At 34.3% G+C, this 24320-nt stretch overlaps 4 protein-coding genes across 11 annotated transcripts in view; 3 read left to right on the top strand and 1 right to left on the bottom strand.

The window, feature by feature from the left end:
* The window catches only part of LOC144566277 (ubiquitin C-terminal hydrolase 12-like), a 43854-nt gene extending 42046 nt beyond the window's left edge, over positions 1 to 1808 (bottom strand). For 4 of the 5 annotated variants that reach the window (XM_078316265.1, XM_078316264.1, XM_078316267.1 and 1 more), the window contains exons 1-3: positions 1602 to 1807; positions 1125 to 1236; positions 79 to 229 (exon numbers count right to left, since the gene is read on the bottom strand). In XM_078316265.1, the coding sequence (XP_078172391.1) occupies positions 79 to 229; positions 1125 to 1236; positions 1602 to 1631 (293 nt within the window). In that variant the 5' untranslated portion in view covers positions 1632 to 1807. Of the gene's footprint in view, positions 1 to 78; positions 230 to 1124; positions 1237 to 1601 lie in introns of all 5 variants that reach the window. The other variant, XM_078316263.1, reaches the window with a different exon arrangement.
* A 5112-nt stretch (positions 1809 to 6920) lies between these two features.
* LOC144566493 (uncharacterized) lies at positions 6921 to 11515 on the top strand. Of its 4 annotated transcripts, none has more exons than XM_078316524.1 (8): positions 6927 to 7338; positions 8083 to 8145; positions 8401 to 8496; positions 8809 to 8967; positions 9625 to 9786; positions 10362 to 10478; positions 10582 to 10689; positions 10823 to 11512. In XM_078316524.1, exons 1-8 carry the CDS (start codon positions 7021 to 7023, stop codon positions 11261 to 11263), a joined length of 1464 nt encoding a protein of 487 aa, XP_078172650.1. In that variant the 5' UTR covers positions 6927 to 7020; the 3' UTR covers positions 11264 to 11512. The 4 variants fall into 4 exon arrangements, with proteins under 4 accessions (XP_078172652.1, XP_078172651.1, XP_078172650.1 ...); XM_078316527.1 differs by lacking the exon at positions 6927 to 7338 and adding an exon at positions 7362 to 7421 and having other exon boundaries at positions 10823 to 11509; XM_078316526.1 differs by lacking the exon at positions 10362 to 10478 and having other exon boundaries at positions 6921 to 7338; positions 10823 to 11515.
* A 5469-nt stretch (positions 11516 to 16984) lies between these two features.
* Positions 16985 to 19492, top strand: LOC144566009 (uncharacterized). Its single transcript, XM_078315869.1, has one exon. The coding sequence runs from the start codon at positions 16985 to 16987 to the stop codon at positions 19490 to 19492; it is 2508 nt and encodes an 835-aa protein (XP_078171995.1).
* A 2115-nt stretch (positions 19493 to 21607) lies between these two features.
* On the top strand, positions 21608 to 24195 carry LOC144566482 (glucan endo-1,3-beta-glucosidase 8-like). The gene is made up of 4 exons (XM_078316513.1): positions 21608 to 21651; positions 21782 to 22230; positions 22728 to 22915; positions 23013 to 24195. Exons 2-4 carry the CDS (start codon positions 21794 to 21796, stop codon positions 24038 to 24040), a joined length of 1653 nt encoding a protein of 550 aa, XP_078172639.1. The 5' UTR covers positions 21608 to 21651; positions 21782 to 21793; the 3' UTR covers positions 24041 to 24195.
* The last annotated feature ends 125 nt before the right edge of the window (positions 24196 to 24320 follow it).

Below are 24320 nucleotides of genomic sequence, written 5' to 3'. Positions count from 1 at the left end.
AAAACAGTAGCAGCAGCAAGGAGAAGCATAAGTGCTTAGTTGCAAACAATGGGACTTAAGGTGATTTTTTCTATTTACCATTTGTAGAGTCCAACAGCAAATGAATCTGAATAATGCTTCTTTGTGTTAATCCTAGAGAAATTCTCTATGGTCCATGTAAACCTCGATGTGGCAGGATCTTCAGGAGGCTGATTCTCTGCAGTTGATACTGTTTCATTTTGTGCCACCACTATCACCAAAGAAACAACAAAGAGGATTAGAAACTCTGAATTAACTGATTATGTTTTAAACGACTCAATTGAAGGAAATCATCTTTCCTACAATTAACTTATATCACTACTCCGATATCATTTTCTTAATATATTTTATCGTTAAAGTGCTGGCAACAAAAATGCTGAGCTCTTTTTTGACAGGATTCTCTTTGGTCAGGACATAGTGGAAAAATGTTTGATCTGCCAACAAAAGTCCCAGTGGCATAGATCACCAACCTAGTTTTTTTCTATATACTCACGGTATATTTTCTAACTTAATAAATAAAAATACTTGTCACAAAATTACATTGATGAAGTTGCACATCCCCTAATACAAAAAGGAGCATACAAAGGATAACACATGTAACGAAGTATGCTTGACTAGTCCACTAAACAAGCACAGCTAAACTTTTAGCATTTCCACCATTGACTCGTGTCACATGGTTTAATACACTAAACATGTTAAAGAAAAGATTTGAAATTTAATAGCCCCTTTTTCTTCAAAAAAAGTTAACAATACAATACTTGATGCTAGAGTGCGGCACCTCTCTCATTTTACGTGATATTAAAATCAATTAACCAACAAGAAAATAATAAAGCAAATGTCCACCTTCGCCTTTTTCACCAAAGATGCATGATAAAAATCATTATAAGAATGTAGAAATCTCATAAAAAATGCAGGAGTCACTGACATTTGGGGACTTTGTCAAATTAATCCCGAATATTCCAAATGTGTGCCGAAAATTTTAAAAACCAACCCACCCCGCACTTCAAAAATGCAATATTTCAAATTACATAATCACAGAAGAAGCCTATAAGCCACAGAAATATCTCAATTGCATGCAGAACATTTATGGTATTGAAATTAATCACCTTCCATAGGCTCTACAGAGTGTTGTTGCTCTTGTGGCTCCTGCTGTTGTGCTTCATCAGCATTGACATTCTCTTGATGCGGGACCAGCATCTCCTCATCCTCCTGTGCTTCCTGTGATTTCCAGTAAAACAACATCCTCAGATCCATTAAACAGCGGATCAAATAGCAATCAAAACCCTCGCTACTGGAACCTACTCTTTCTATAATCTATAAATCTCAAAGTCTCTTGCTGCTATAGTCGAAAGAATCCACAAGAACGAGCCAAAAGAAAACAAGTTTTTTTTTTTCTAATAACCCGTCCCACACACCTAGCTCACGCGTTAAATAATGGTTCCAATAAATATTGTATAGTAATCAAGCAACTCATAATACGATCCAGATCAAGAGAGAAGAGAAAAAGAGCTCAGTAACGTGTATTCTCTGCTAGGGTTTTGCATAGAGAGAGCGAAGATTTATAGGGTATAGGGTGTGCTTACCTCGAGAGGAGACGGAGTCATTATCGTCATGGCAGAAGAAGGCGGAGAATGAGATACGGTGGTGATCGGGTAGGCGGTGACCGAAGGAGGATCGAGAGGAACTAAAATTGACGAAAGAGAAAGAGAAAGAGAAAGAGAAGGAGAGGGGCGGAAGTAAGGAGCGATGCCACGAAAAACGAATACGGGGGAAGGGTGAGGGGTATGGAGACCGGGGCTATTTTGGGAATTTGGAATAATGTGCCGACGTCGTGGACCAGCGTCAGTGTGTCAAATATAACTGTGAGTATATGGGTCCCACTGTCAGTTGTTCGTACACCCTATGGTGTATCAGTGCCCAATCCACCCAGGGTAAAACAATGGATTTATAGTGCAAAGGTAATTGTCGTATTCGGTATTCCTCTTCGTCTGGGGTCAGGATCCCTAAAGTAATTCAATCTTTCAGTTTTTATCTTTACCGTCTGATTAGAATCCGAGTAAATCCGGACTGAGGTGGAATGTAAGGGAGCCTTTAATATTCGTGTCAAACACAGATTGGACGGTTCGGATCCAAACTCAAATATTAGGTTAATTTTTGATGTTTTTACTTATATTTCTAATTATCAATTATAATCAAAAAAATTATTTTGATTTTAACACTAAATTTAACCCGAATTACAAATTAAACATTCAGAAGAGGGGCAAAAAAAATTTCAGAGGAGGCAAAGTCGATTAGAATCGATAGATCAGATCACCACTAAAACTCAGAATCCAGGAGACTACATATTAATTTATTGGGAAGTGTTATTTTAAGCACAACAATTGGATTATTTAGCACAAGAGAGAAAATTCTCTTTATATTCAATTTATTTATTTATTTTCTTAATTATAGTAGGAATTTAATTAAGCATATATCAAATATGTAAAAGGAAATTACCAAATGTTATTGAAAGAGAATAAAATAATGACTTTGCTTGTTGCCTTTTTTTATTTTATTTTCTATGGTATCAGTGTATCACGGTTATTTTGAAAGTTAAATACCCAATATACAGACATCTAAATTCATTTAATTTGTTTAATTTGTGTTGTAAGATTTCAATATAATTCATTATATTGGCTAGAATTTTATATCAAAATTTCATTAATAAGATCGTAGTTTTTACATATACATGATTACATTATTTGTAACAAAATTCATTCAATTTATTCGCTCTTTTAAGTTGTATTCTTTTTTGTTCAATTTTGTGTCTGATTTTTCGTTTGCACAATTTTATAACATTCAACAAAATATACATTATGTTTGTTTATTATATAATTAATTCATATGCTCAAAATGAAATGTTGAGGAAACAGATTAAAATTTTGAGCAAGCGAAAAAACTAGATATGGACTAAACAAAAATTAATACAATTTTGTTGCAGATGGTGAAAAAATGTCTATGTTAAATATACAATTTTGTGTATGAAATTTAGATGTAAAAACCTCCGAAATTTTTATTTGTACCCTTTAAAAAAACGATAAACCAAAACATCCTGCATTATGAAAAATTTCACATTTACGCGGACTGCTAAGTCAATCTGCGGCCAATTTATGAGAGACCGCAGATTGGTTTAGAGGTCCCTCAAACTTGAATATATTTAATATTACAGTGCAATTTTTGGGCTTTTGAGAGACATCTAAGGTGGGCCGCAGATTGACTTAGCGGCCCGAATAAATGTGAAATTTTCCATAATAGTGTTTTAGTTTATTTTTTTTAGAATAATTATTTCAATCCCCACACTCCAGTACCTACATTGAACTCCCATCTCTTAAACAGGTTTTAGTTTATTTTTTTATTACGATATAAATAAAAACCTAGCCGCACGCACGTAATGAATTTTATGGATATCTTATAGCAGTAACAGTCTATGTTTCTATACTAGTGAGATCTCTTCCTCTTGAACTTTAATAATTAATCACCACTGAAACTTTAAAGATTAGAAAAAAGTTTCTACAGAATATTTTTTTTTTTGTTAGAGTCAAAAGGTACTTAAAAAGCATACCATACTTTACCCTTTATTTAAACAATGCGAAATGCGCTCATGCACAAAGAAAGACTTATCAAGCAAGGAAGATATTAATCCGAAATTTTTATCTCTAACATAAAAAAATAAAAATCTCTGTTTCTGGAGTTTTTGAGAATTACCCATGCTGCTGGCCCATTATGTGGCCTCAAATACTGAGGTCCGCACAGGTATTCTGTGGTTCCAGTCTGAGGTCCGTACAATGATTCTGCGATCCCAATTTTTTTTTTTTTAAGAATATTTATTAACTAAAAAATAAAAAATTAATTTATGTGCCAGCAATGTCTAAATTGTACTGCAAGTTCTGTTAGTAAATTATAACAAGAAATATAACTAGTACTACAAGGTCTGGCACAAAAACTATTTTTTTATATTAATAATTTTTCTGTAAAAAAAAAAAAGTTGGGGCCACAGAATCATTTTGCGGACTCCAGTTTTTGGGACCGCCAAATGCCCCTACGGCCTGAATATTTGTTGAGTTTTGACCAAACGGGAGTGTTTTGATTTATTTATTTTTATTACGATACAAATAAAAAATTTAGGATATTAATTAAGGGTAAATTTGATATAAAACTATACAAAAAAATTGCATTGAGCATCCTCTCTCCTCTCGTTTGAGAAAAATACATGCTTATTTTTAGTATAAACTTTTGAGCAATTGACAATGTTATTTTTTATATGAGATTTTAGAATTTTATCTGATAGTGTTTATAGAAAAATGGTTTTATTAATAGATATTATATTTTTTTAGAGCGAAATCAGAGAAACAATCTTAATTTGCAAAGTGCTGATTACTTCATGAAAAATTTAGAAATATGTAAATTCTTATTAAAAAAAAAAAAACTTCTTTAAAAGGAAGAAATCAAAGTTAACCGTTTTGTATATTTTCTTTTTCAATTGAATTATTTATTTTCCTTATTTTGTAATTGGACTTTGACTACTTCTATTGAGCTTATGTTTTATTTTTATTTTATTATACTTTTCTACAGCTAATTTTTGAATTTTGGTCCAAAAATAAAAATATATGTTGGAAAAAAGTTCATTTACAACGTTTGAAAACATAAATAGAAACAAAAATTAAAATTTTGAAATTAAGATAAATTGTCAGGCTCTTGAACCTGCTGTGCAGCAGCATTTGTGCATATTTTTTAATAAATACATGGAAGGCATTGCCCATAATATCGGTACATTTTCGCCGCATCTCAAATTTTTTAAAGTACAAATATATGTAATATTATTATTATTATTATTATTATTATTGCTGCTGCTATCGGTAGAATTATTTGTACTACTATTTTTTTTTATTACCGTACCTTGGTTTTATGATTCCAGTTGGATTTAATTTTTAGCTTATTTTAATTTGTTTGAGACTAAAGACTTAATTGTTGTTGTTGAATATATAATAATAATAATAATAATAATAATTTATGGAAATAAATCATTTGTCTCAAATTTTACAAACAAAAAAAAAGACGGAACGCGGTGACTTGTGTTGGGATATTGTTCACCATATCCAATACGGCACGACGAATCCCGGTCACGTGTCAAAATCTTTTTTGGTTGACAAAATTATGTCGTGAAGGATACGAGAAGTGAAATGTTTAACATTTTATCATTGTAATCAATAGAATCATTTTCCCTTCTAATTTGAAGTGTAATGGATGGAAATAAATTTTGTTGCAAAATATATTTAGAAAAAATAGTACAAAAGATCAGCTATATATCTTACTTATATAATTCTTATAAAAGTTTTTTGTCATAGTACTACAACAGTCATTAAATTTCTCATTAACCTTATTAATTTTAATCAACCAAACAAGAAATAAGACAGAAAAAAAAGTTAAATTTATTTTTTCTCATTAATTATTCAAACACTTAGAAATTAAATACGTTAATTTTCCCTTTCTATTATTTAGCTCCCGTTCCTTCCTCTACTCTCCATCCAATCATAACATTAGTTGTATTCATTGTACTTACTAATTACATGTGATGTAACAGTTTATTCAGAAATTAAACTCGGTTTTAGCTAGATTTCATTTCGCAAGGTGTGAAGTCTTGTTTTTTATTTTAGTTTTTATATTTTGAAAAAGCCCGTGTGGGATGTTAATTGCAAAGTCGTTATCTTTGTAGTTTGTTTCATAAATCAATTTCAAATTTACTTTGCAGAACTTATTGCACCTTCCTTCTATTACTTTTTTAAGATTCGTGCAGATTAGATCTGCATTAATATTAAATAACTCCTTGTGTTATAAGTAGGAGTCGGATTGACTCCGTTTAAGATCAGACGATTGAGATTCGTTAACTCAAAAGAGAATTAATGCAGATGATATGCATTCCAGTAGAATAGGAAAAGATGTGGGAAAGTCATTTCAAGTTGTACGGCTCCGCACACAACTCCGTATTTGTGTGCTAATGGATTAGAGAATGGGCGTGGAGTGGGTTACATTTTAGATTCAGTGTGGAGGTGGGTGCGTGAGGTTATAGTCATAATCATAGTAATAAATGAATAGTTTGGGTTTGATTTGGCGGGGTGAAAAATTCGTGATTCAGGAATAATTTGGGTATAATTCAGAAATGATTTGGTAGTACAAGAAAGAAGAAAAAAAAAATTGCATAAACGTATAATGTGGTTTTTTTTTTCTCTGTGTTTTATTCGATGTTCGGTTCAGAAACGTCAAAAAAACAAATCGTACGAGAATTATTCGCGAGTGTGTAGTTAGGCACCGGACACGTCCGTTACACACTCCATTTTTTATGATATGTCTGTAATTATCTCACGGGTCGTTAGCTGACCATATAAGTATAGTGACATGACTCGCGTTTTATACGCATTTAATTCGCGTATAAATCGTTTCTTTGACGTTTCGGAACCAAACTTCAAATAAAACACAAAAAAATGTATAATACATTTTATTCGCGAATAAAACGCGAGTCACGTATTATTCGCGAGAAAAACGCAAAAAAAAAAGACCATTTTTTTTTTTTGAATTTTTGCTTGATTTTTTTTGAAGAATTTTTTTCTTCACTTACTTATTGTACCGAATTATTTCTGAATTATACTTGGATTATAAATTTTTAAATTGGCGGAACCGAATCCAAACTTAAAATTTTTGAATTGGCGGAACCGAATCCAAACTTTTTGTTTGTTAATTGTCGACGAGTACTGCCCGGCCCAACCCGCTACTGATACGGACACACTTCGGTCGGTGGTTTGGACTTAGAATTTATTGGGACCCGTTTTCCACTGGGAAATCTGTCCGCCTTCCCTTCCCACCGTCGAAAAACCTAAACCTACCGGTACCCTAATTTCTAGGGTTTACCTCTCTCTCTCTCTCTCTCTCTCTCTCTCTCTCTTCCTGCATCATTGTGGCCCCTTCTCCATGGCACCGAGGTCGCGTCCCAAGGCTAAATCCGACCCTTCCGACGAGGCCCACAGGGCACAGACGGTGGTAGTGTTGACTAGCAGCGACGACGAGAAGGCGAACGAAGACCTATCGTTAGCTGTTATAGAGAAGGCCAACCAAAGCAAGGGGAAGGCGAAGTCGAAGTCGAAGGCGAAGGCGAAGAGAAAGAGTGTCGAGGGTTCTTTGGTAAATATCTCATCGGACGAAGCAGATAAAACTGGCGGCGAAGAGAGTAGGAAGAAGAAGCGGTCAAAAAAGAAGAAGAAGGAGAGAGATGCTGTTGAAAGCGAAACTGTAAGTTGCGTGTGCTTTACTGTTCAAGCTTTATCTCTATGTCAATAACTTTTCAAGGGTTGAATTGGAGAAATTGCGGAAAGGTAAAAATTTTTAGGGTTAAATGTCTTCAATTATGGGTTCCAACGGCTAAACCCCAATTGCTCTGGATCTAAATAAGTTACCGTCTTCGTTTGGAAATTAGGAGCTAATTATTTAAATTAATCAGTTTCTTAGCATTTATCGAGTTGTAAACTGCATATCAAATTAATCAGTTTCTTTATATATTTATAATAGCAAACTTCATATATGATGCAGACAATATCACGCTTTTTCTAAAACTGTAATGTAATGATATTTATTGATTTTTTTGGAATTTTCAGAACTCAAATGTATACTGACATAAAAATGCTTTCTCAGAAATTACCATTACAGATCAATTTGTTTGACTTGATAGTTGTGCGGATTCAATAGTTCAACAAGTTAGGTCAAAGTTGTGTGTAATTTGAGAGTAAAATGGTCACGGTGTTCTTTTTCTTTTTCATGTGCATTACTCAGTGTTCTTTAATTAATTAATGGAAACAATCAGGACAACATTAAGATGGCTTTTTTACATGCAAAGATTATCATCAAAGAAAAAGTGCAAGGGGAGGTTAAATATGCTCAGTGCCTCAGTGTTGAAACTTTTTTTTTTTGTAAGAATTTAGTTTAAAACAAACCATGAATAAAGGAAAGCAAGCTAAGTATCTTTACCTTGATTTTCAGCCACAGGCTGACAAATCAGAAGCAGAACCTACAACTGCAGCCCCTGAAGTATGCAATTCTTTCGTAAGTACGGCCATGGCCTATCCTTTCTCCTGTAATTACTTCTTTGATTTTTAACATTCAATCCTTGTTTGAAAGGCCACCTTTTTTTTGTTGGCATCAGTCGATCGATAATGATGTGTTACTGGATCTAACTTGATATTATTTTACACCATATATGCTTTAGAGAGACCTATAGAGAAGACCATTTCCATTATTTTTCTCTGACAAATCAACAAACAAAAGCCTTCTCATTTTTTTTTTTTTTTCTGGTCTCAGGTTGGCTTAACAGACGCAGAACCTCCTGGCACCAAAGAACCTGTTTTTACAGATGGAGATGAAGCACCAGATAACAAGATCCTTCGGAAGCTTCTTGTAAGTATGATATGTTATTTCTCTTTGAATTACTTGCTGGATTGGTTTGCCATCAATACATACACCATTTCTCTTAAATTTGCCTAGTGTACTGGAGAAGCAGCAGCCAATCTCTTTTGCTTTCTCTTTGTCAGATATTTTGTCTTCTAAGTTTTTTGGAGTTTAATTGAAGTGATAGACACAAGGTACTAGCCTTGGTCGAAGGCGCAGACATTAAGTTACAGCCAAAGTAACTCAAGGCCACCAACAAAATCTTAGAAGTACCAGTCAAGAAGTTTCAAATAAACTAATTGCGTTCACTCCTATTAACAGCGTGGAGCAAGATACTTTGATCCAGGGGAGAGACTCTTGGGGATGTGCTTCAACTGTGGTGAAGAAGGCCACATGGCAGCTAACTGCCTTGCCGAAAAGAAGAAGAAGCCATGCTTTCGCTGTGGCCAGTTTGGCCACTTCGGCAAAGATTGCACTCAGGTCAGTATATCTGTTATGTGATCTTTGAATTTTCTTACATTTGCTTTATTTAGCTTCAGTTCTAACTATAATATTAAGTCCAAGGACCACCAAAAGGCTAAAAATTGCCTCAAAGAAAGAACTAGCAAACCTGTAACATCAGGTTTCAGTTCAGCTAGCCCCCCTAATATTTGTTATGATGACTCAATTGAATGCACTGTAAAAGTAATTTTCTTATGATGGCCTCAGTGAAGAAAAGTTAAGGACGCAAGGGATCAATATATTTTCCAGTTGTTTTACTGATAGGTAAGAGAATTCAGCGAATTTGTTTGCTAGCCATGTCCATGGAGGAATTAAGAAATAGGCAGGATGTTGGGACTGCCAGTTTCCCATAAACAATTTCCACCTCTATTGTTGACTTGTTGTTATGTCTGAATCACTTCAATTTTATGGGACTCGCAACGCCAGTGTCCCATGCTCGATGAAATTTCATCCTTGCTAGCTCGGGACTATTTTTCAAAATTCTGTTTGATTGTGCCTATAGTTTCCCTTATTTTTTTTTGCCTATTAATAGAAAAATCAGATATATTTTTGGATTTGCGTTATTCCTATCTTTTGAGATTAGTCATTCTATTTTTCTTGGTCTAATCTGTGATAATATCTAACGTCCATTGGCAGGGTCAATACTGCTATACTTGCAAAAAAAATGGTCACAAGGCAAAAGAATGCCCAGAAAAGAACAAAAATGCATCTGAGAATTCAAAGGTTTGTCTAAAGTGCTGTGAGGTGGGTCATGATATGTTTTCGTGCGCAAGCCACTATCCACCTGATGATATGAAGGTAGTTTCTCAGTACCAAACTACTAATGACCACAATTGCAACACCTGTTATTGTTATTATAAAATTATGTTGTAATGGCATAGTTCCTCAACTACCTTGTGCCTTGTAATGAAAATACCACAAGTTTGATTGTTGTTTTATTCCTTCAATAGTAAACATCACTGTCAAATTCAAATGTTTTATCCCTAACTTCTAGGGGGATGGTGATTAGCAAATAACTTTCATGTTTGTATCTAATTTTTAGATACTTGTGACATGCATCATACCATTAAATTACTGTGACCATCCAGCCATAGTCTTAATAAAGTATTGACACTTATGCCTACAACTCCAGTAAGTTACTGTTTTTCTTTGGTTCCCTTAAAATAAATTCAAACTAAAGAAGAATTTTTATTAATTGTTTATTGATATTCTAGTTTAGTGAAATTAACATGAAGAATTTTGCTAAGATCGAAAAAGTTTAGGGTACTAAATTTAAATATTGGCACCTGAATGAATATTATTTTTTTTTTGGCGGCATCAACTAGAAATATGTGGACATATTTAAAGTTGTTTCTAAAAATGGACTTCTACAGGAGATTCAATGCTATGTCTGCAAAAAGGAAGGACATCTTTGCTGTGCAGTTGTGTCGGACAGTTCTACAAAAGTTGTCTCATGTTACAATTGTGCAGAATTGGGTCACACTGGAGCTGTGCGTTGCTGCTGAATTCTAATTTTGTACTTAATTCTGTTTTAGTCATCTTCTTTACCCATGTATTTAAAATTATGTTGTTTGGATTTTTTTTTTATAATAGGGATGTGCAAAGCCTAGACGAGAAACTGGTACAGTTGTAACTTCAATCTTATGCTACAAGTGTGGCGGTGAAGGACATTTTGCTCGTGGCTGCAGAATTACTAATGGGGTAACTTATTATAGAAATTTTTTTATTTCCTTTACCACCCCTTACACATTGCAATTGAAGAGAAGAGAGACTATAAGCTGTTAAATTTTACTCCTGAAATATTTTCTGATATGTAAAAAACTTTTCTTTACAGTCTATTGTCAGATCTGTACTAGGAATAACTCCAAAAAGCAAGAAATCAAAGGTGCAAGAAAGAGAAGAGAAATTTGGGTTTAGATCAGCACCTGAAGGAAAGATGGGTATGAAAAGAAAAGGCATGCAGTATGACAAAAAAGGAAGTACTAGTACCCCTCCAAAATCACGAAGACAAGGCGGGTTGCTAGATGTTCGAGATGACTATCCATCATCTTCTTCATCAAAGAAGTTCAAGCCCAAAATCTTTGGCCAGAAGGACAGGAGCTATGGAAATTCTGGCTATGAAAGGGATTATTCGACCCCTTATTCTTCAGAGAAGCGACACTGGCAGGGACATTCGTCTCCCAGAACAAACAACCAGTGGAATCAACACAAGCCCAGGTATTCAGAGTCTAGATATTCAAATTCGCATACCCGTTTTTCCCATACTTATGAGTAAGCATGTTTCAGTTGGAGAGAATTAGATTGTACTGTGAGAAATTAGCAGTATTGTACTCTGAGGTTTCGATGTGTGTATTTATGCATCTCCTGAGTAGCCCATCATTTTGCCTTTAATATAGTATTTATTCTTCTTTAATGCTTTATTTTTCTTTTTTAAGTTGCATCCTGAGATTCTGTTTTAGAAAATTTTCACAAGGCAGTGGAAAGAATTAAATGTATTCATTTGGAAGGAAAAATTGTTTTTGGTAAACTATTTTTGAGTTGTGAATTTGTTGTTGGGAATGGAGGAGGAAAAAGTTGTGAAATTACTTGCTATCTTGTGTCGAATGAATCAGTCTTTATTAGTCCAATTTCATCTGGGGTCCAGAAAGCTACTCATCTGAAGTAGCATTTTCAAGCAAATCTCTTTATTTCATTTCATTCATGTCTTTCGCCTCTGATGATAGTGATACAGTGTGTCGCTTGTCAGGCCAAAATTAAAAAGTCTACAGTTCCATTGTGGTCTTTAAATTAAGTTCCATTGTGGCCTAAATATATGTTTTAGAATTATTAATTAATAAAGGCGCATGTGAGGGCGATTGAAGATGGTTTTATCGACAAAAAATGCTCCAAATCAGTACTGTCTTCAACCTATTATACATACATAAGGTGAAATCCTTCGAATGTAACCAAATGCAACAATATCTCATCACGCCTCTGCTCACCTCCGCCCTCTTTCCGTTCTATTGCGTAATTCTTTCTGGAGCAAGCTTTAAAGAGAATCAGTATGAATTAATTTGAATAGGAAGAATGATATGATTTTGTAGTTTATAGGTTTCAGCCCGTCTCTATAGAAAATATTGACTTCTAACTGCCTCCTTTAAATATCAATCTTAATTTATTTAACTCCCAATCTTTAACTTGGTAAATATTAATCCTTGACTTCTTAACAAATGGCAAATCTATAAACATGCTTCGGCCGATTAGAGTTTTATTCTAGTTCTAGGTCCATAAATTTGGATGTTCTTATGTGAAGACTGAGTAGTAATAATTACCCAAAAATTTTATTATAAAATATATATATATATATGGGATGGGCTTATGGAGTAAAACGCGTTTGTAGTATTTTCATTTTGAAAATTCAAACGACCGATCCGAACTGTTAGATGCGATCTCCATATTGAAATGTGCTTGGAGACCAAATTTTATATTTTTTGGAATTTTTTTTACTATTTATTAAGCATTTTTTAAAATTTCTGTTTTGCTGTGAATAGTAAAAACAATAAAATTTTCTGGACTATCAGATCAGCAATTTAAAAAATGCTTAATAAATAGTAAAAAATATTCCAAAAAATGTAAAATTTGGTCTCCAAGCACATTTCAATATGGAGATCACATCTAACGGTTCAGATCGGTCGTTTGGATTTTCAAAATAAAAATATGGCAGCGTGGAGCACCAACTCATTTTACTCCAGTAGGCCCATCCCATATATATATATATATATATAATTTAACATTTTGCACCCAAATTTGGGAAAATTCAAAGTCTGCACAATCCGGAGAATAATTCTCCGAATTCAGCACTTTTTTTTAGAAAATTATTCTCCAGATCAGAAGGTCTCTTTCCAAATAATTATTCTCCGGATTTGAAATTCCTTTGTGTTTTTTAATTAAATAGAAAATGTTATGATTTATTTATTTTTTGTATTGAAATATTAGAAATATTAGAAATATTTTTTATATTTCTTTAAAAATAGATATAATACTATATAATTTGATTTATTAAAAAGACTGCGACAAATAACCTAAATCATCATTTTCAGGTCGGATTTTTTGCGGCTGTAAGAAATATTAAATTTTTTTCTGTGTTACTGGAAATTTTTTTTTTTGGATATGAGTTATTGATCCCGGTTCAAAAGTCACTTCTAAGTAAACAAAGAAAATATAAGTTTTTCTAGTATATTAAAATTCTAAAATACTGCATCTATTTTGAAAAAAAAGTTGATATCAAAACATTTCCTCTGATAAATGTCATTTTTTTCGAAAATAGATAAAGTATTTTACAATTTGAATGTACTAGAAGGATCAGAATATTTTCTTAATTTACTCAGAAGTAACTTTTAAATCGAAATCAATAACTCAGATTCAAAATATTTTTATTTTTTTTCATTAACACGCAAAGAAATATTTTAGTTTTTCTTACAACCCTAAAAAATCCGGTCTGAAAAATGTTGATCCAGGTTATTTGTTGCTGTCTTTCTAATAAATTCAACTATCTATTTTCAAAGAAATATTAAAAATATTTATAATATTTTAATAAAAAAAATCATAACATTTTTTATTTTAATTAAAAACCCAAATCGGGAGAATTATTCTCCAGAAATTCAAATCCGGAGAATTATTCTCCGGATCCGCGTTAATCGAGACGTCTCTAGATATGGAGAATAATTTTCCGAAAAGAAGTCTAGATCTGAAGAATAAATTTTGCATTTCTCAAATTTGGGTGCAGGATGTTAAATTTTATATATTTTTTTGAATATTAATAAAAATTTCAGAATAATTGCAATATGAGATCTTTTGTAAAATTAATAGCGTACTAATATAAGAATTTGAAAGTAATTACCACACAAATCTTGCACGAGAGAGTGAGAAAAAAAATGTTTGCAAACCTCTTTCTAATTAAATTGGCATGTCTAATTTGCTTTGAAATCCCAAAAAAGTTAGTTGTAATTTTCCGTCTCGCATTTTATAATAATTTATGCATCATGTACTAATTAATGAATTTGACTTGCCTTAATGATAGATGACCTTCAAATTATATACTAATTAGTGACTTTGACTCCCTTTTTTTCTTTAAAAATAAAATAAATGAAACCTCATTTTTTTTTTCAAAAAAAGAAACTGACGACTTTGACCAACTTTTGTTATATTAGTGCTATATAATAATTATATGAAACGGAACATATAATTGTGTTTATGATTATTTTGATTGAAAAAGATTTTGCTTGTTTCTAAAGCCTATATTTTTATTAATACCCTAAAAAATAAAGAAAATATCAAATCTGTTCTCTGATTTTTTTTTTAAATGCCCTGACCGCCCAAACGTGGAGCGGTCAGCTTTTTCTACGAAATTGTCCCGCGTTGGGGCGATCAACTTCTTTTTTTTTTTTGACCAAACCGTCAAGGAACGGAGCGGTCAGCTACAATAATATTTTTTTTCCTAAAGAAATGATCACTACGCCCGTCCAGAAACACAGCGGTCAGCTACAAGAATATTTTTTTTCCTAAAGAAATGATCACTACGCCCTCCTAGATATGTCAACCAATTGGTCTTATTTATTTAATATCTTTAATTCTCAATATTTAACTTGTAATTTATTTTAAGGCGCTTGTAAATATTTTTTTTTATATTGTTTAATGATAGACCTATAAACAAAGTAATGCGACTAGTGTCAATTCTTGCTGCTGAGTTTGGGTGACACAGGAATAGCGCTAACTCATGAATAGTTACTATTCATGACGAGCTATTCTCAATTCAACACGTTTGGATGAAAAAAAAATGCTATTCTTAACAAAGGAATAGCTCGGGTTAGCTGCTATTCCGCTATTCCTTAGAAATGTCAGATTAACTGTTATTTCGAACTATTCTTTGTTTTATCCAAACGCACCGGGATGTGCAAGCCTCTTTCTAATTTACTTGTAATTTTTTTTTTTGAAGGCTATTGGCTTGTAAATATTTTTTTTTACTCTTTTTTTATATTGTTTAATGATAGACCTATAAACAAAGTAATGTGACTAGTGTCAATTCTTGTAACGTACTTATGTGAAGAGTAATGATGACAATAGTGAGATTTTTCAGAAACATTCTTACAAGAATTTGAATTTAAAAAAAATATATATATATATAGGCGGGTTTAAATATGGAGTCATAAAAATTAGCAAGCCTCTTTCTAATTTATTTGGCACGTCCAATTTGCTTTAAAACATAACAAATTAAAAATGAAATAATGATTTGTCTTCTTGCAGTTGATATTAATTTTTGCACTATATTCCATCAATACCAACAATTTAGCTCATTGTTTTGCTAAATGGGAGAATTTCATGTACACCACTCAAAAACTATGAATTTGCGTATTTTCTTCTCCAAATTCTATAATACCGTTTTTACCATCCCAAATTCAAATAACTCACATATTAATCAATTAATTAATTAGAATTTAGAATAGTAAATATGTTATTATAGAATTTAAAGGAAAATTACGTAATTTTATAGTTTTCGAGTGGTATATATGAAATCCCCCTTAAAAATAACGTCCATTTGGACTTTAAAATATGACATGAAGCTTATCAATAATTTTGTCTGGTTGTATTAAATGATGATTTACAAAATATATACTAATTAATTACTTTGACTTATCACTTTTGAATTATATTATAAGTTTATATAACAAATGTTTTCTAACCATATTTTACATGTTAGGCTTGAGAGATTAGCATAACAAAAGAATAATGTAAACAATTAGAAAAGCATTACAAATGGAGATGTATATTACTTGGTGATGAAGTATTTAGTTTCTACAGTTTTACCCTCAACATTTTTCATTTTGTGATTCGATGCTTGATCCACTATGAAAGATGCGTATTATTCACGTGTCCTCAACATATAAGAATTAAATTTTTTTATAACTGAAAGAGGTACGTAATGATTATGCCAGCTCAGCATGGATATTTCGAGTCCGCATCGTCTGCATTGACTCTAAAGAGCATCTTTTGAGTGAATACATATTGCCCGTCCGATTCTAAACGGAGCCCATCCAGCCCTCGCCTAAAACAGGTGGTCTTTAATATTAGTGCGGATTTAATTCGCACGAATTATAAATCTGATCGGACGGTCCAGATGCATTAACTCAAAAGATTCCTTTTTGAGTTAATGCAGAGGATACGAATTCGGATATTTCAAATTCCCATAGTTTCCAGGAAATAAATCTGCTGTTATTATCGAGGAATGACAGGAACTGCGATTCCAATCCGGCAATCCCATCCGTTCACATATTTTTAAGCGCGAATCTAAAAAAAAAGCTTTTTTGTGCGCAAATCTCAATAACATCAACGGATGGGATTGGAATTGCAGGTTCCTGTTATTCCTCAAGAATAACAGCAGATTTGTTTCCTAGTTTCAATTACTTGCAGAAACTTGTACAACTAATGTTTAAAAAAAAAGAAAAGAAAAAAAGAACACACTGAATCGCTAAGGATTCAGTACAAAAAGATAAACACGCATTTCACAAGTTTCTATCAGAGCGTCTTGTGTTATTGTTGAATTTTACTGTCTAGGGTGTTGTCTCCAGTGCAACTGTGCAAGAGAAGAAATCAGCAGGCTATTATGCCTTGAGCCAAAAATCCCCTCATCTCCAGTTAGGAAGAACTGGAGATGAAGTATCGTGGACTTCATTTAAGGCTTCAAATTATTTATTTATTTACTTCTTCTTCTTCATTACTACTGTACTACGGAAGCTTCAAACATCGAATACATAGTTTGTGCAATAAAAGACCTTCCCGCTATATATATATATATAAAGCATCTCTCTCTCTCTCTCTCTCTCTCTCTCCTCTTAAATGGCAACACCACTTGCACTTGTTTCTATATATTTCATTCCAAAATTCTCTGCTATATAATCATTCCTTCCTTATAATCTCCTTCCTTTAAAACCCTAAATTTCCTTCTCCCATTAGGAAATTCATGGATCATTCCTTTTCTTCCTCTCCTCATTATTTCACACCCACCAACTCTTCCTCCATGAATTTCAATATTGAACAACCTATCCAATCCACACCAATTGAATCAGATTCGCCAAGCCATGACGTGCCGACCCCACTGGCACGGGCTCGATCCTGCGACGTTTACATTGGTCACAACAGGCTAGGTCCACCTATTAGCCGTCGTCTCGTGAAATGGCTAACGGCTGAGCTAGAAATGCTTGGCGTTTCAGTTTTCACCGTCGATCGAAACAGGAACAAGGATGCGATCTCTCACTATGCCGCTAGAGAGGCTATGGATGTAGCACCGGTTGGTATTGTGGTGGTCACAATTCAAACCTTATCAAGTGCTTTTGGTACGGAGGAGATGCTTTTTTTTTCCCGAAATAAAAAGCTCGTGCCGATTTTTGTGGGTCTGACAAGGGATGATTGTGTTTCCCTTGATGTAATTCAAAGAAAAGGGGGTTTGTGGAGCCGGTTTGGTGGCGAGCTTTGGATGGATTATGGAGGGAGAGAGGAAGACTGGATAGAAGCTGTGGATGGTTTGTCTAGAGTTGATATGGAGTTCAAAGCTAACCCTAATAATTTGAGGGATTGTATATTGAACACAGTAGCTTTTATAGGAAAAAGATTGGGCAAAAGAAACATTATTGAATCAATCCAAAAATGGTTCGAATCGGACTTGCATGAGTTACCGTTTTCTCGCAACAACAACTTTATCTGTCGCAAACAAGAATTGCGGCAACTAGAGTTTCTTCTCTTCGGTTACGTTGAAGGGTGTGATCATAAAGAAAAGTTTACTGGTTTAGAAAAAGGAAAGGGGAAGATGCCCTTGACAAATGAAGAACAAGAAGAAATTATGAGTCGTAACATTACCGGAAGAGGTATTGTTTGTGTAACCGGAGAAACTGGTATCGGTAAAACAGAGCTCTTGCTCGAATTTGCATACCGGCACATGCAGAGGTACAAGGCTGTCTTCTGGGTTGGTGGTGAGGCAAGGTTTTTGAGGGAGAATTACATGAAGCTGTCAGGTCCACTAGGTATCGAAGCCGGTATAGACAACGGGTCTGGTGTTAGCAATAATATTGAAGAGGAAGCGATCCGTAAAGTGTGTAAAGAGTTCACAAGAGATATACCATACCTAATAGTGATTGATAATCTAGAGATGGAGAAGGATTTTTGGGATGGGAGACCGATATCAGATCTTCTTCCCGGTTTCACTAGCCAGACCCATGTGTTAATCTCCACCCGTTTGCCGAAAGTTCTTAACATCATGCAATTTAAGCTTCCATATCCATCTTTTCATGAGGCCATGGTTTTCATAAAAGGAGAGAGTTCTCTAGACCTAAGAAATGAAGATGATGCTGCTTTAGAGATCATACAAGAGAAACTTAGGCAGCTTCCATTCGGGCTCGTGCTTGTTCGTGCGATCTTATCACACCTCACAATTGATGCACAAACCCTCTTAGAGTTACTAGACAATGCAATGCTTTCGGAGATTTCATATACCCCGAAAGAGGACCCCGTTTTCCAGTACAACCCTTTTCTCGTTCAACTCCTTGACGTGTGTTTTTCTCTCTGTAACAAATTTTACAAAAGCACAAAAAATAATAATGTGGCATTGAAAATGGTTGAGGTGAGCACTTGGTTCGGACCATCTCCGATACCAGTCGGTATGCTAGCATATGCGACATGGGGTGACAGTTGGAATTCCAGCTCGAATATCTGGAAAAAATTGCGTGACAGCATGTTATTATCATTTAAACCATGTATGGGAGCATTGAATGCAGAAGGCAAGGAAGCAGAATTAGTGTTGTCTATGCTCATGAGGCTCGGGATTGCGAGGAGCGGGACCCGTCCTGGACTTGTATATTTCCATGACATTTTCAAACTGTACGCGCGAAAGAGAAGTAATGTACAGCCAGGTAGCTGGTTTGTTGAGGCAATTATCAATGAAGGGTTTTTACCAGTATGCAGTGATCATGCCTGGGCAGCATGTTTCCTGGTACTCAAGTTTGGATTGTACCAGTACCACCCGGTATCGATTGATTTGGGTCCACATGATATGTTAATCTTCATAAAACGGTTAGTAATTCCTCTTGTCACATATAGCCTCAATGAACTATCATTGTGCAGTGCTGTTATGGAGATTTTACGGGTCGCCACCCGAAGGCTGGAATCATTAGAGAACTCTCTTTTAAATGAGGCTGAGGCCATAAGGAAGAACAAGTCTGTATTCAGTACTGGGAAAAGCCAATCTGTTATCGAATCTGAGCCGTCAATTCATCGTGATATCGTCACATTACGTGCTGTTATTTTGGAAACTAGGGCTAAGATGATGATAAAAATGGGAAAATACAATGTGGCAGAGGATCTGTGCAGAATTGCTATAAATATTAAAGAGGTGATTTATGGGGTGGAGCATGTTGAAACTCAATCAACTCATCAGATTTTGGATTTGATAGCAAACTTTAAATCAGGGATTTATTAGCTATGATCAATAATGGTTTAAAAAATGTTCTTTCTATCTTTCCCCTACTCTATCTCTGTGTTTGTATTATCTTCATCTATTTATTTCAATGCATCCTTTAAAATTAGTTGGGTTAATTTAAGCTTAATTTGCTAATTTAGTGCTTCTTCTTTTCTTTGCCATTATTAATTAATTAATTTATTGCTTATTGGAAGTGATTCTTCTCAAATAAAATCAACTATTTAAAAATATAAATTTTACTATTGTTTACTATTGTATTCCCCTTTTAAAATATCTTCTCAAATAGCTGATACTAATATTTAGTATCGGCTGTTTCAAAAGAACCAACACTAATACTTAACTATTAGTGTCGGCTGTTTATAAAGAGCTGACACTAACGTATTAGTGTCGGCTATTTATAAACAGCCGACACTAATAACTAAGTATTAGTGTCGATTGTTTATAAAAAACCGACACTAATTGTATTAGTGTCGGCTTTTTGTAATCGACCGATACTAAAGTATTAGTGCCGGTTTTTTGAGGCGACACTAATTGTACATTCTCCACTAGTGTAACTAGCATTAAATATAATATTCATAATCGTAAATTTAAAGAATAAATTGATAATTATCTTGAATTTATGCAAAAATTTGGCAAGAAATCTTTTTTGGCAATATGTCCCTTGAATGCATAAATATGATAAAAATTTAATTAGGGGTTTGATAATAATTGCCTGAAGATTTTATCGCCAGCTTGCCAATGCCACCCAATAATTACAATTTACAGGACACATTTTTAGTGATTCAACATTTATTTTTCTCCATGCATTACAAAAAAAAATAAAAAATACTATAGATAAATCTTGGTGATATACTATATATAGACAAATTTGTGTGATATTTTGTGGTGCTAATAGTCTAATATTATTATTTGCATTTTTTTTCTTCGGAAGATATATATCATGTACATCACATAAACTTTAGCACATACAAATTAAGTAATTTGTATAAACTTAGCACTCAATAAAATTAGGTAGGTTATTTGATCACCATTAATTAACAAATTGAAAGGAGAAATTGGTTGCATGATCATATTACTTCTGAATTAAAATATTAATTTCTTGTTTTAATATACAAACTAGATAAGATGTACATGTTTATTACATTGATCAGAGTGCCTTTCAAAAAAATTTAGATATTCTCTTCTAGCTATTTTTAAATCTAGGCACAATCAATGGGGGTTTCAGTTTTCCCTATTCAATGCAACTTATGTAATAAGAATTTTATGACCTATTAATTTAGAAACAAATAGTGAGGCTATGGGAATATACATATTACGGATCGACCCGCACTATGGATTCATATTCCTATTTTCAAAATTCAAATAGTTGATCCGAACAATCAAACATGATCTACATTTGAAAACGTACTTGGAGACCAAATTCTATATTATGTATAATTTTTTTTACTAGTTTTTTAGATAGATAGAAAATTATTGATCTAAATATTCTGGACCATCTGAAAAAAAAAATGTAAAATTTGGTCTCCTAATACATTTTCATACGGAGATCCTGTTTAACAGTTCATATCGACTATTTCAATTTTGAAAATAGAGATATGGATCCATAGTACGGCTCGATCCGTAATATGGATACATCAGCTGGATTCAGTGCCAACTTGGCACTGGTACATATATAATGGACCAAACAATTTTACTTAACTTTTCCTACCTGAGCTTGACAGAAAAGAGGCAAAACAAAGTTGTCTATTGAGAATATTGATTTGTAAAACATCCAAATAACCTAAAAATGTCTGGTTCCTACTAATAATATACCAGCATGTATCATGCTGTATACATTCTACAACAGGAAAAGCCAGTATACTTTCAGAACAAGAAATAGTCCTAGTTTCTCCAAACCAACCAATTTGTCAACGTGAGTTACCGTTTCTGTTATGACCGCAAAAGCGTACTTCTCATCACCACATTTTTTCCACCTCTATTTTTCCAAATTTAACCTAACAACCAACAGCACAAAAGATTCAGATTCTAACTAAACTACCTATTTATATCTATTATTGTCAGTTGATATCAGTACATTTCCTTTTTCCTTTTCGTTTCCCTTTGTTTCGATTGATTATAGGGAAGACGGAGAAGGAAATTTTTTAAAAGAAACTTCTTTAGTTGAGTTATCATATATTATTCATCTCTCCTTTTCTCCATCTTTCTTTCCAAAATTTTAAAGCTGAATAACTAGATTGAGCTCCTCTTTTGAAACCTATTTAACTAATTGTGCATTTTTTCATGTGCTAGATAAATAAAAATATGGAGGATGTCAAGGTTTTGGTGAATATCATCCTACTCATTTTGGGCCTTTCAGTGTCATGCGGTGCTAGAGATGTAGCTGCCGGAAACCTAACTGCCGCAGCGCCAGCAGCAGCTGCTGCGGGCCCAGCTGCATCTACTGACAGCTCAGGTTTGAGTGCTGTTGCTGGATTGGGGGTCAATTGGGGCACGGTGACGTTCCATCCATTGCCTACGAAGACGATGGTTCAGTTGCTGAAAGACAACGGCATAAAGAAGCTCAAGCTTTTTGATGTCGACCATGAAATTTTGACGGCTCTGGCAGGCACGGACATCGAGGTCATGGTCACTCTGACAAATGGCCAGTTGGCTGAGATGGGCAGCTTAGATTCAGCCAAGGAGTGGGTCAAGGTGAACTTGACTCGTTATCTCGACCTCAAAGGAGGGGTTAACATTGCGTAAGTAATTAATTAACTCGGTAATTATTTCTTATATCCTGAAAGAGAGCATATTAATGTGACAATTTACCTCCTTATAGAGCATAAATATATCTCCAACATACTAAAAATAAGAAGAGTATAATTTACACACGGTTAATTTTTTTACTAGGAGATATAGTGGCATAAACAGGGATTCTTTTCCTGATAATTTTTTTGGAATAATGACATATAAACATTACATACTTTTCTTTTTTTGCAAAATGATTTGAATTCATCTCTTAAGGTTATGACCAGTATAAATAGTCTTCTGAAAATGTAAATAAATGGACCTAAAGAATAAATGAAATTAGGTTAAGCCATTTATGGAGTATATTTTTGTTGGCAGTTCATTGAAATTAACTAATGATGATGTATATTTTTGCACAAACCATATGTTTTGCACTTTTCTCTGCTTATATGTATCAAAAGTATCATCTAGAATTCTGAAAAACTGGTTCATGTATTGTCTGCTCCAGTTATGTTGCTGTTGGTAATGAGCCGTTCCTGAAAGACTACAATGGCACGTTCGACAATGTCACCTTCCCTGCATTGAAAAATATTCAAAATGCCCTCAATGCCGCAAACTACAACCACATCAAGGCAACCATCCCAATCAATGCTGATGTCTACGACTCTCCTGACGACAATCCAGTTCCTTCAGCTGGTATTATTAAAATCTGATGAACTTTTAAAATATGCAAAAACAAATGCAATATTCATTTTAAATGTTGAATTAAATTGAACGCACGATATCTATTCAGGTGTCTGGCGTGATGACATTGCTGATCTGATGGACCAGATCGTTGCGTTCTACCACAACAATAGCGCGCCATTCACTGTCAACATCTACCCGTTCCTCAGTCTCTACTATGGCAAGGGAAAGTTCCCAGTAGACTATGCCTTCTTTGACGGAAACTCCAACCCTCTAATGGACAAAGGCGCTGCCTACACAAATGTTCTCGATGCAAATTATGACACATTGGCCTCGGTCTTAGATAATGCTGGTTACAAGGACATGCCGATAATCGTAGGAGAGATCGGCTGGCCAACTGACGGTGATAGTAATGCAAATGTGACGCTTGCGCAAAAGTTTTACAAAGGATTGGTGAAGCACCTTGCAGCGAAAAAAGGCACACCGCTCAGGCCTAATGACCAGATGAATGTATACCTCTTTAGTTTGATTGATGAAGAGGGTAAGAGCATCTTGCCAGGTGATTTCGAGCGCCACTGGGGCATCTTTTCCTACGATGGCCAACCCAAGTTTGATTTGGATATCACCGGGAAAGGAGGCCAGAACACGCTTGTTGGGGCAAAAGATGTCAAGTACTTGGCAAAGCAATGGTGTGTAGTAAATCCTAGTGTCACAAATAAGACTGCTCTGGTAGAAAACACAGATTATGCTTGCCAAAATGCCGACTGCACTGCACTCGGCAATGGATCGAGCTGCATTAGCCTGGACGACCTCGGCCAGGCATCATACGCATTTAACAGCTACTTTCAAAATTTCAATCAGCAAAATGCAAGTTGTCATTTCGACGGTCTTGCAACATTGACAACCAAAGATCCTTCTACTGGGTCATGCAAATTTAATGTGCAACTTGCTCTTCCGCCACCTCCAATGGCACCGGCACCTGCTCCAGGGCCTGACTCTGCTGATGGTCCATCTGGCTCTCATTCTAAATCACCGTCTGATCATGGCACCAAATCCGGATCGGTTCAATCTGCATTAATGCCAATTGTCACACTTGTGTCTTTGTTCTTCGGGTTATTGGCCTTCCTCTGTGCATAGACTATTCGAATCGGGCTAGCCGGTCTACAAAAACGGATATAGTGTTCTAAAAGAGAGATTATTTAAGCATGACTTGATCTAAATTTTAGTTATTTTAATGTTTACTAAAATCTATTTCTTATGCTATTTTGTTTATACAGGTAATTAAAAAGAAAAATAAAAAGTTAAATAGTAGATGTTACTAAGCATGTGTTCATGCGACTTTGATGCCAATTTTGCACTCAACATAGAGGCCCAAATAAAAAGGCCTGTGAAGTTTCAGCCCAAGTAAATAATGGGC

The sequence above is a fragment of the Carex rostrata genome, chromosome 15 (assembly GCF_964058835.1).
Source record: "Carex rostrata chromosome 15, lpCarRost1.2, whole genome shotgun sequence".
Taxonomy (NCBI): domain Eukaryota; kingdom Viridiplantae; phylum Streptophyta; class Magnoliopsida; order Poales; family Cyperaceae; genus Carex; species Carex rostrata.
Note: the sequence above shows the minus strand (reverse complement) of the source record. Positions and strands in the feature narration are given on the sequence as shown.